The sequence below is a fragment of the Teleopsis dalmanni genome, chromosome X (genome assembly GCF_002237135.1).
Source record: "Teleopsis dalmanni isolate 2A chromosome X, ASM223713v2, whole genome shotgun sequence".
Taxonomy (NCBI): Eukaryota; Metazoa; Arthropoda; class Insecta; order Diptera; family Diopsidae; genus Teleopsis; species Teleopsis dalmanni.
In genome coordinates this window covers 78090782-78103650 of record NC_051848.1, presented here as the reverse complement: position 1 = coordinate 78103650, position 12869 = coordinate 78090782, and the positions used below count along the sequence as shown (strand labels likewise).

Sequence of the window (12869 nt, the reverse complement as noted above, 5' to 3'; positions counted from 1 at the left end):
CCATGCCGACTTGGAGACTTGTCTGTATATCATAAGTTTATTCTGCTGAGAGACTTTAGATCCAACTCAACTTTTTAAAACCAATATTTAGCTCAGTTCGTTTTTTCTTGACGTGTACCTTCCATCTCAGTTTGGCATCTACCTTTCATCTCGTGTCATCTGCAAAAGTTCCGACAACACACTTTGAATTTACTGACAAGTCATATGTGTACAGCAAGTATAACGATGTGCCTAGTATATTTCTCTGAGGAAGCTCGTGATTTGTAGAATATTGTGAGAACGCGTCATGTAGTTTAACTCGATAGTACCTTTCGCCAATATACGATTCCAATAGTTTACAGTATTGCTGTGGCAAAATAGTGTTTAGCTTATATATCAGGCCAGAATGCCGGACCCCGTCAAAAACCGTTGAGATAAAAAGAAACAGATCTGAACAAATTTCATTGTTTTCTAAGACCTTTTCGATTTCATGCGTAACTCTATGTACTTGCTCAATCGTCGACTGTTTTTTTCGAAATCCAGACTGATTTGTCTTTTACAAATGAGCTTTTTAAACAATTTTCCTATGGCTGGCACGAGCGGGATTGGTCTATACGAGGCAGGAGAATGTTGATCCTTATCTGGTTTTAGAACCTTCGCTACTTTAGCAACTTTCCCATTATTTGGCAGATATTTTAATTTTATTCCCGCATTAAATAGTTGTTCAAGTTAGGCCACTCCTTTTTGGAGTTAGCTCTTTCAACGCTTCACGAGCTATGAGGTCATATCCTGTTAATTTCTTTAACTTTAGTTTTTTGGTTTGGATTTCTTTGCTTTTTATCAGCAGAATAGCTTGATCATTTAGGTTGTTTTTTGGCTCAATGCGCTGGGTTTCTTCTTAACTGAAGGTTTTGCTTAGATATTCAGCCAGTACATGTGCCTTTTCTATGTTGCTTTTCGACCATTCATTATTATCTTTTTTTAAGGGAGGGTTATGAGAAATCGGTCTCTCATATTTTTTCATAGCTTTCCAGAGAGAACAAATAGTTTTACTGTCATATGTCAAGCTTGTAAGATATTTCTTAGTATTTTCATTTTTAAGGTTTCTAATTTGTCGTCTTAATTTTTCAGTGGCATTATTAAGGTTTCTTTTATCTTGTATTAAACGTGATGCTTGCAAAGTTTGCATCTTATCAAATTGCTTACTATTCTGCAGAGGGGAACTGCTCCATGCCGAGTTTTAAATCAAGCTAGTAAAGCTATGCGTTTCGCTCTCTAGGTCATCAATGTTTCGAAAATGCCTGAACTAGTGAATATCGTTCTTAGATGAAATAGAAGATCTGCGACATTTTTTGGAAAGATGCCTGCTACTGAAGGAGTTTCGATGTAATCATATTCAAAATAGCATGTTGTATGAATCTAAACTAATTAATGTTTAAATGAAGCGAAATGGGAGTAGGTTTCTAATTTTGTAGATAGAGCAATTATGTATAGTAATGTTCAGGACGGACTCTCTGTCCGTAAAACTATCCTGTATTATGTTCTTAAATATAGTAATGCAATTATTGTTTTTGTTATTCCTAATTATAAACTTTTAATACTGTATATTGGTTAAAAAATAACGTAAATAAAGAACATCCAAATCTTATCTTAAAAATATGAACATAAAATATACAAGTATCATAACAATGATATTTCTTGTTATTTGCTTTCATTATCAGTTCAGAATTTAATTAATTTTTCAAATTTTTCTTGATTATTCAAATTCCCCTCTTTTATGTGGTATTATTTAATATTTCAATATAATCATTGATTTGGAAACTTCAGAGAATTTTTTCAAAGCACTTCACTTATCAAATTCAACTTAAAGTGAGAAAATAAAAGTGACCTAAATTAAAAATACAATGAAAACTCATTCATTGTCCTGGAAACTTTTTAATGAAAGTGCAATTGTGTGAATTCTGCTCACCCACAAAATGAAACAATTAAAAGTGAAAAAAAATACATAATGGATTTTGAAATTGAAGCAATTACTAAATTAAATGATTTAATTATTAATAATAAAATAAAGTTCTCATGATTTTTCACAACTCCAACTACTTCACTTCATTCTGAAAGTTTTCAATACAAAAAAAGACAAAGCTACTTTTACAAACTTTGCCGACTAGAACCAATTTTCAGTATACAAAACTGTAGATGGTTTTTTAATTGAATTTAATTTCAGTTTTATTTTTAATGGAATAAATTTGTGAAAAATATGTTTAGTTTTTTCACACAATCAAATAAAAAGAAGTCGTTTAAAGTGCGACAGCAGAAAAGTTGACTTATTTTATAGGTGCGCCTTTGCGATCATCCTAACGATAGTTATATATAGTTATTGCATTGATTTCAAGATTTAAGACTTAGAAGACTAAGTCATTTTTTTGTCCTTTAGTAGTCGTTTGATATTGAAAGCTAACATATAAAACTATCGAATTGCGATCTTCATAGAAAGTACTTTTGCTATAGTTACTCTGTCGTACTATAACACATAACTAAGTCTGGTTAAACAGTACAAAACTTAAAAGAGAACACTGAACTTAATTAACTAACCAATTATCTAATTAACTAATCATAGCCATCCTCAGCAGAGAAACTAACACGGCAGCTTTTTAAATATGTCAAAAACATTTTTTAACTATCTTGGAAAATTAACTAAATATAATTGCAAAACTATAGTGTTCTACGAAAACAACAACTTAACATACCCAAACGACATTCCTAGTGAACAAAGGCTTTAATAAAAATAATTAAATTTATAGCGTTTTGAGAGATCCTATGTCCTCTCAATATGAGTGACCATAAATAATATTCAGGCATATCTTTTGCCCAGATATTCAGAACCTATATGATAACAGTAGAAAAGTGACATCCTAGGTCTTATCAGATTCAGGACTTTCACTATAGAATTGTATGAACTTACGATTCTGATGAACATTACATAGTGTATAGATAACAAAAAAATAATAACCTTTCACGAGGTTGTCTGCTTTAAACGGCTATCAAACACCAACTGAACGGCGTAGCTTGCTCAAAGTTAAAACTTTGCCCACTGGTAGATTACAGCTGACGGCAGCACTGTTGCATTTGGAGTAACTGCGCGGGAAATTCAAAAAGTCACTGACATATCAAACCACCCTCGTACTTTATTTTAATAGGAAAATGCGTAAACTCTATATTTTACATACATTAAAAATAAATAATTTTCAGTTTAAATTAATTTATTTTAAAATTCATTAGTCAGCATTTTTTACATTTACCCATAACGCAAACATTAATGTTCCAAAAGAACCTTCTTCAGTATTAACTTTAGCCATCGCATCATCATCATGAACATTTTTAAATATACCGTGAAATGTGTCCAGTTATTTCTAATATTATTTTCTATACATTTCTGTCATTAAGTCGGCCGGGTTTCTTTCATACATTTAAAAATTTTTTTTTGTTTGTCTCCAATATCTGCCTTTTCGACTACTTTCCATCGAACCATACAAGAGTTTACCCTAAAATTAAAAAGTTACTTACTAAGTAGATTAAAGAATCTCACGATTCTTTAAATCTTAATCGGCATTGAGTATGTAATAAACAAATTGTGAGCAGCTTAAATTTCTAATATATTGTACTTTTAACAGAAACTTTAATTTTGGCATAATCCGCTCCCAACAATTTTTATAAACGTTTTTAACTACACAAATTTTATTTATTTATTTATTAAACTTATATATTTAATTTAGTAACAGAAAATAAAACAAAGCCACAATTAATCCTGGACGCTTTATATAGTTCACACCTCGGTCTCATTCAAAAGCCTCGTGTACTTAATAGTTTCAACAGTTGTACTTATCCTTTTATCGACACAATTATTCAGAATATGACTGTCATCCGAATCTAAATCATAAACATCATCATCAAAAGTTAAAGGTCTTAATTCCTCTTTGGTGTTATAACATAAGCCATGCCTGTTCATTTTTCTCCTATAATAGGGTCTGCTCCGCAAAAATTTATTTGCAATAGCATTCAATGATTCTTGCGAAGTAGATTCTGTATCTAATATTCTTGACTTTACTTTTGTAGTAATAACTTTTCCAACTTTGTAATATGCAAACGAAATGATTTTTTCCCAATCACGAAAAGTCAAATTTTGTCCAGCAAACATTTCAAATGGCATGCCAGGACCGTATTTTTGTCTGCCAGCTGTTACATCGTATATATTTCCATTAAGACCAATAAGAATTCTTTTATCTACTCCAGTACCATCATATTGTTGTAACTCTTCTAAAGTCATATTGCGACTTAACATTGGCAGGGCTGTCGGTAGTTTTGGTTTATCCTCAACTGGGTGACGTCTCCATTTTGTATAAAAAAAGACGCATAGCGCTATTAATAATATTGTGGGAATTGTTATTTTCATTACAATAAAATAGTCTGCCAATGATAATATCCTACAATCCGTGTTGAGAGTCCATTTAGACATATCCAAAACTCGCATATGTAACTTGCAAGGTTTGGTAGGACAATGTAGTTTGTTAGTGAAGCAATTATCGCAGTTCAACATATTTTTATAATTTCTTTGGCCACTAGAATAAATGTATATATAATAAAAGTCTGAAAGTCTTGAATATATTTACATAACGAGAATTATGCGCGTTTTTAGATTTGTAAGCTATATTTCGCGTGACTCCAATACGTTAAAATATGTGTACACCGGAGAGAAAGACAACGAAAATTTATATGACATTTTTTGTAGCTTTTTTTTTTACTTACATAGTATTGCTAACATTATCCAATTTAAAAAAAAATTATTAACTGTCATTGATTATATGACAAAAGAGTATATGATCAAACTAAAATTTTAAAATTGGACTAAAGTTTAGCAAATTTTTACTCTTAATGTATAAATTCAAAATTATACAATTATTGCAATAATATTTTATAAATGCTAGTGGTCGATATATAACAAAAATTGAGATTTAACAAAGAATAATCTGACCAACAAAGAAGTAAAAAAAGATGAAAATCGAATTCAACTAATAACACATTCACACTGTCTCATTTAGGCGATTTTGCTCATTATAGGCACTAATAAGAATGATTATACATATAAGAACTTTCATACAAATGAGCTCATTATAAATACATCAGCTCATTTAAGGCGAAAAATGTCGAATGCAAAAACTAAAAATAAATTTCCCACTAGGGAAATTACCAAAAGTTAAAATATTTGTTACATATTTCATATGTAAAATGTAAACAAACAATGTAATCAAAGGTACTGAGGAAGTAAGTATATAAAATTTTTGTGTTTATTAATTAAATGTGCAATAGATATTTAATGTTTTTGGAGACAAATTTTTTAAAAGCTCAGTTGAGAAGTCCTCTTGTATTAAGTGTTCTTGTATATACTTAATTTAAATTATTACAAACTTGTTCTCTATGGTTTCTATATATTGTTATTACAACATATTGCATTTTATCCTATTTGTCATCTGAATCAAAATCTATCTAATATTACATCGACAAACGGGTATTGACAATTGTTGTATAACCAATTTTAATTAACTTGCAGTAGCTTATATAATTGTTTTTTACTCATTGTTTCTACTCAAGTTTTTACAAAAATAATCAATTTAGTTTGGCATATTAGCTCATCCATATAAATTGCATTATATGCAAACAGAAGAACTTGTCAAAGATATGCAAACATTATCGTTAAAGAATTTTCTAAATTATCCCTTAGATATCCATTAGAACTTTCTGACTCAAAATAATAACATTTTTTTTAGCTACATACTCTATCTACTCAACTAGAGACAAGAGAACAAAATCTTCAAGGCTCCACTAGTTAAGGTTGCACTCACCACCACAGGTACAAAATGCTTACCCTTACAAAGAAGACATTTTAGGTTAACTTCACAATTCACTAAGCTTTTTAGACATAATAACTAAATTGGACATACTGTCGGAATAAAATATAAGCTAGATCTTATAGGAATCCCAACAGTGGCAGGGTCTTCATCCTGAAGCGAATATTATAAAGTGTCAGTTTTCTATTCGACAGAAAGAAGCCTAAACGGTTTTTTAAGCTGATATCTTAAACACTGCCACAACTTTGGAATAAAATGGAACCCAATTGTGCACACTTTTTTTATATACTGTATACGAAAAACTTTACATAAAGTTCAGTGATTGCATTTACGGTATGTATAAAACAACTAAACATATCTAAACAATTAGTATCAGGCACATTATTAACATAATAAAATTCAAATAAAGAAATTTTACAATACACTAGAGTTTAATTATTTCATTTAATTAAAGAGCATTTCATCAGAAGTAAGACTATTTGTTTATTTGCTTTTTTCATAAAATTATTTGAAATTGAATTTGATGATTATAAAAATAAGTTACTCTTCACTTGATGACGTATTATAATCGATTTCTTTCTCGTCCTCATCTCCATCATCTAATTGCTCAAACGCTTCAATATCTATATCTGGGTTCACTTTTGTTTCCCTTCCTTCTTTTCCTTTCTTAGACTTTTTATCACCAACGCTATCCTCATTCTTTTCACTTTCACTTTCTCCTTCATCTGAATCAGATTCCTCATTAGAATCAATCCATTCGACCATCTCACGTATTTTTAATTCAGACTTTTTGCCATCAACATTTTTATCGTTATATTCTTTCTCTTCTTTATCACCTCTCTTTAACCGTTTACGCATCATTATGTTGAAATAATTAAGAATCTTATTTCGTCTTCCAAATTCATGTTCAGCTTCTTCTGCTGATAGAGTTGTATAACGTTGAATTGGTTGAAATTTATAATACTCTTTAATACGATATGCCTCTGTAGCTCCATCAGGAGTATCAACTAATGCATAAAATGCAGCATTTTCATCGAAACCGCCGTGCCGTGTTCCTTTAAATTTTTTAGCAGTGTTTTTCTCTAGTTGAAGTACCCATGGTTGAGCCTTCGGGCGATGTTTCTTTGCAGTTTCTGCACCATTTTCCCTCTCTAATTTCACATCCTGCCATGTGGCAAAGTCAACATTCAAACTGGCATTGAAGGCCATTAAATGATAGTTTTTACGTACATTTTTTGGCACGCGAATATTAAATTCCTGAACAGTTTTCGTAGGAGTAGTGGACTGAAAAATATTAACGTCATAAATTTCTAATAAATATTCAAAAACATTTTAAGACTATAATACCGAAGACATTTTATATCTGTGGAACAATATTTAACAAATCCGTAATATTTTACTCTCAATGGTTAAACATCAACTGAATTATTAGAAGTACAGGGTTACCCACTCTTCAATTTAATTTAAAAGACCTTTTATGTGTCAAAAATGTTGTTTCTATTTTGAATTATAGACTAGAGAACATTGAGAGTGGTACTCTAAAATATTTTTTGAAAAATTAATTGTTATGTATTTATTAGTGATTTTTAATCATATTTATATTAATAAAAATATTTAATAATATTAAACAAAAACAAGGTAATATAAGGTGACTTCGGCAACTCTGAAGTATGGCAAAAAAACAACAAATTGTTTAGACCAATATAATGTAGAGTGTCACTGGCATGTAAAAATTGCCTCCTGCGGACTATGATGAAAATGAATAAAAAATTTAATGTAAACGTTTGAAATTTTATTTCTCCAGACTCCAAAATAAACAATATTAGAGCTTTTCTTTTGCAGGCATATAAGAAAGGAACAACCGCTTATACTAAAAATAACATATGTATGAAACAAGAACCCTGTTGGCTTATTTAGTCCAACTTGTTTGAAACCGCTTAACTAACATAAAGCTCAATTCGCATGATTGTCAAGACTAAAAATTCGTCTATTGTGAATGACTTTTGGAGGTACGTACATAATTTACAGTTAACTGTCAACATATGTTTTTGTGAAGTATCGTTTTACGTGTAGTTACTATTCATATTTGGTAGTTGTAACTTAACTTATTATTTTTTAAGTGTAAATTATTATTAATTTAATTATTAATTAATTATTAAATAAATTCATTAACTTAACTTTAAATTTACATGTGTTGCAAATGTGTATTTATATATATAAATGTGTCAGGTATCAAAGTTTTGCCATAGCAAAACGTTTTGCCAAAGCTGCAATCGAAAGTAGTGTTAATTTTGTGTTGTTCTTTTACGACATTGCTACAAAAGAATAGTCATATTATTAAACAATTAATTGTACTTAGTTTGTGGTGGCACTAGCCTTTTACCGCTGAAAATAGTGGAGCAAAGAAATACAGCTAGATCTATTTTCTGCACCCCTGCAAATCACAGTTAATCTCTGCTAGGGTTTGAAACATACGAACAAAATGGAACAGTAGCAGCGCCCAGTTCTTTGCAACCTCTTTTTTTAAACCGATAGTCTAACCCGCATCGTATCTGCGAGAAGCATAATCTTCATCTTAATCAGATGGAAAATTAAGCTCAATCCCATAAAGATCTCTGCCATCGCTCTCTTACGCCAATAGTGGGATCACCATGAAGGCTTTCATGCCACTCCCATCAAACCATAGTTTGACAACACTTCCATTTAGTTTGTCGACAAGGTGAAGTATTTCAGCTACTCCCTAGGCACAGTTTCGTACGACATGTTAAATATGCCATCCAAAACGCTCCTCCAAGGCATATTCAACTAAAAAATGCTCTTCAAAGGCACAACAATCTTAACTGTGAAATTTAGTTCAGCTCTTATAAATAGTCACCTCTGCTCCATGATTTTTTCAACAGTAAGCTCAAGTCTGATAGCAAAAAATATTTTGACCAAGAAAAATATTGTTTCCTTCTAAACACCGAGCACACTTTTAAACTGTTTTTGAGCGAGTTAATCAAGCCGGTTTGGCGGCAAATTTTGCCAAACACTTCATTAGCGTGCATAGTTTGAAACCCGGAAATTCGGACTCAGTATCAGCGCTAACGCATGCGCTGATAGCAGGTACCCCTGCCAAATTTCAAAAGTACTTGGAAAGCATATTAAATGGTGTTTCAGGAGTTGGAAAATGTCATTGAGGATATCAACACAATCAACATATCAACACAAAATGACGAGGAATATTTTGAAAGATTAGAGGATGAAGTATGAAGATTAAATAAGAAATTTCTGGTCTTATTTGCCGGCAAAACACAAAGGACTATATATTAAAATAAAAATTCAATGTGAAATTATTCAGATAAGGATATCAGAAGAAAAATTTATAGTTGATCTCCTGATATATTCAAATTACTGGGAACAGACGTTTGATATTTGCACTTAAAAACTTACAACAAATTAAACCTACCTAAGCGGCAGCCCCAAATAAAGGGCTAATCTAACTTTTGGTATGACGAATTTCAGGAGAATCACGTGAGAGCCACAACGAATTGCATTTAATGGTTCTTATTCGGTGTGTGATATAAGAATGAAGTTATAATAAATCTAAAGATAAAGGGTAAGCTGAAAAGTAATGTAAGAAAACGAATTATTTGAATGAGATCAAATTTGTTGTTTTAAAGTAAAACCTCTGTTAAATGAATATTGTCATAAACGAGCATCTAACCTAATATTTCTATTCCATAGTTCTTATTTTCCATTAAAAGAATTTTCCTTTAATGGGCAGTATTTAACTACAATTTTTATAAACAAATTTATTATATGTAATATTTCAAAAACTGAAATTAGAAACTTTAATTTTTTTTAAATTTATATTATAAAAATATTTATTGAACAATATATTAAACCCAATACAATACAATAGCCTTCGTTATTGGCACTTCAGTTTTTCATAAATTTTTCATACAATGTACAAGTTCTTAGAAATTATAAATATTATTTTTAATTGTAACAAACACATTGACTGTGTAAATATTTTCTAAAATTTGATATATATTTTTCAGCTTAACACTTATTTTGTTACTTTTAATTTATTTACTGGATTTTCTAAAATGATAAACTTGCTCCGTTCCTTTATACCACAAGATGAAGATGTTGTACGAAGGCGTTTGTATTTGATGTCATAGTTTTATTTAACGAATTGAAGCTGTAAAATGCAAAATATATTTATAAAATACAATACAGACACATATGTACGTATATATATTTATATATATATATGTATCTTGCACGAAAACATAAAAATCGCACAGATTTTTTGCGCAAAATTGCGCACATACGTATGAGAACGTTTTTTTATGTGCTCAAACCTTCAGCCTTACCAAACAAAACCAAAGGTTTGTCACTGTCATGCCCATACATCCAGCAACTGGATATATGACCATGCCCACGGTATAATGTTCAATGACAAGATATCGGAGTGATGCCTAATCAACGGAAATAGTAAGCACCTACACTAACTCTAAGTCTAAATGATCCCTATCGATGGCATAACCTACCCCTGTATAGCATAATACTATAGATAATAATATAGATAAATAATAATAAAAATATACAATAATATATTCCCCTAGTAATAAGAAATTCAAATTATATAAGAGCCGATAATAATATAAAATAGAAATAGGATATTTAAATTATATAAGTACCAATAGTAAAAATAAAATAAAAAATTCAAATTATATAAGTACCAATAATAAAATAAAATAAAATAAAATAAAATAAAATAAATAAAAATAAAATAAAAATTGTGATAACTACCAATATTAAAAATAATTACCAATAATATAATAAAAACAACAAAAATAGCAAAAATAAAAAATAAAAATTAAATAGGATAATAAGATAATAATATATATACACATAATAATAAATGATAACATCAATTCAAATAATAATAAACACTATATATTCATATATTCAATATATTAATATTCATATTCAATATAATCAAAATCTAACAAGTATCAGTAATAAACTGATAAAAAAAAAGATATAGTAATATAAATACACTTAATAATGAATGATAACATAAAATTACAAATAATGAATGATAACCAAAATTCTATTATTAATAAATACCCATTATGCTACCAATAATAAAACCTTACCATAGACACAAAAAAATTAAAACATATATATAATATACCTAAAACCATAGTTTAGAGACATAGCATAATTTCTATAAAAACTACATTAGGTGATTCATTTATATTACTTATATATAGTAAATATAGTATACTATATGTAGACCATTATATAATTATAAAAATAAAACTGAAATATAGCATGACAGTTTGGAAAAAACAAACTTATTGTGTAACCATGAAACATTATAATACAAAAATACCAAACATTAAAAATTAATGAACATATATAAATATTCAACATATAAAACTAAATAAATATAATGTAGTCTAGAATTATATACAACATAGTATCACACATGTTTAATATAACACCCCCACCATAACACCATGCTATCATCACTTACCATGCAGTATCCCTACAACACATATATACCACATTTAAAAATATACATCCCTATGTATTCAATAAGCACTGTCCATATGAATACCAACAGGTATTCGAAAATTAGTCACTGTACACTATTATTACCACTGACGCGTTACGCCTGGGAACAACAAAGGCTCATCAGAGTGGATATGGGACAATTGCAAAAGTTTCCCAACATAATGTCATCAGTACGAAAGAAAGTATATATATCACTACATACCAATACAAACCAACAAGTAATACAATATTACATACCTACTTACTTACTTACTTACTACTTACCTACTTGCGAAAATGTTCATACCACATCATCTAAAAACACCGACATATTTACACCAATCATATGTTGACAGATATACCATCTATATGCCATACAAACTACAATCAAAAAAAATCCTTACATAAGTTAGAACCATCAGAATACTTACCACAATCATATATTGACAAATACCATATACCATCTATATACCATACAAACTACAATCAAAAAACTCACACTTACATAAGTTAGACCCATCAAACCATGCTTAATACAATATCCAAAATGGAAAAACTAATAACAAGTAGATATTAACCAAGAAAACGTCCCATCCTGTTACTCACACCCAACACCAAATTACTAATCAAAAAACACCCACCCATATTAACCCACCATTAAAAATACATAATATAGTATAATACAACGTCAGCAGCACTCCCTCCGCTGGTGTATTGTCCTCAATTACAGTCATAATAAATATACACTACTAAGTCAACCGATTCTTAACTTGGCTATCTACACATGTCATAAATATGCAATTCCATCCTTTTTCATTTATAACTTAGCTATCTCCAAAACGCCGCCAATACACAATTCCATCTTTAATTGTTCCGCCATCAACTACTAGACCCTTAAACAATTGAAAAACAATAAGTAGAACATTTTCTACTTATCCTCCAGCTATTAACAATTATAGAACCAAAAACATATTTCTATGTTTTTGCTAGCCCAAAAAAAACCATTAATTCTCAGTGAAAACAACAACAACATCATTACTGTGCGCAACAGTATAATTGTTTATAAAAATTCATACTTGATCTATAAACTTTTTTCTTCTGCCCATCTCAATCCATTTCTCCCGCAGTGAAACCCGCGCAAATTAACAGTGACGCTTGTCATACAATAAAAATAGACATTTTCTCCAACAATTTCTTCACATAATTACTCCTACAATTAAAAACCACACACGACAAAAATCTCCACATCTCACCTACATTTCCCCACACATAAATAATATGGATATTAAAAGGCAACAACCTGTCAAAGATCAGTCTCATCTCTCAACCACCTCCTCAACACATGCTGGTATATTCATATAACAGTTTCTTAATATGCATTTTCATTCTTATTTTATTCACCAAACCACCACACGCAGGTATTGCTGAACCAAT

The 12869-nt window shown here is 29.9% G+C and overlaps 2 protein-coding genes across 2 annotated transcripts; both read right to left on the bottom strand.

Annotated features, from left to right (window-relative positions):
* Window positions 1–3738: 3738 nt before the first annotated feature.
* On the bottom strand, window positions 3739–4791 carry LOC119662349 (membrane steroid-binding protein 2-like). The gene is made up of 2 exons (XM_038071949.1): window positions 4647–4791; window positions 3739–4595 (listed from the first exon to the last, which is right to left on the bottom strand). Exon 2 carries the CDS (start codon window positions 4571–4573, stop codon window positions 3803–3805), a length of 771 nt encoding a protein of 256 aa, XP_037927877.1. The 5' UTR covers window positions 4574–4595; window positions 4647–4791; the 3' UTR covers window positions 3739–3802.
* A 1631-nt stretch (window positions 4792–6422) lies between these two features.
* On the bottom strand, window positions 6423–7238 carry LOC119688569 (general transcription factor IIF subunit 1-like). Its single transcript, XM_038103242.1, has 2 exons — window positions 7230–7238; window positions 6423–7166 (listed from the first exon to the last, which is right to left on the bottom strand). The coding sequence occupies exons 1-2, from the start codon at window positions 7236–7238 to the stop codon at window positions 6423–6425; spliced, it is 753 nt and encodes a 250-aa protein (XP_037959170.1).
* Between the last annotated feature and the right edge of the window lie 5631 nt (window positions 7239–12869).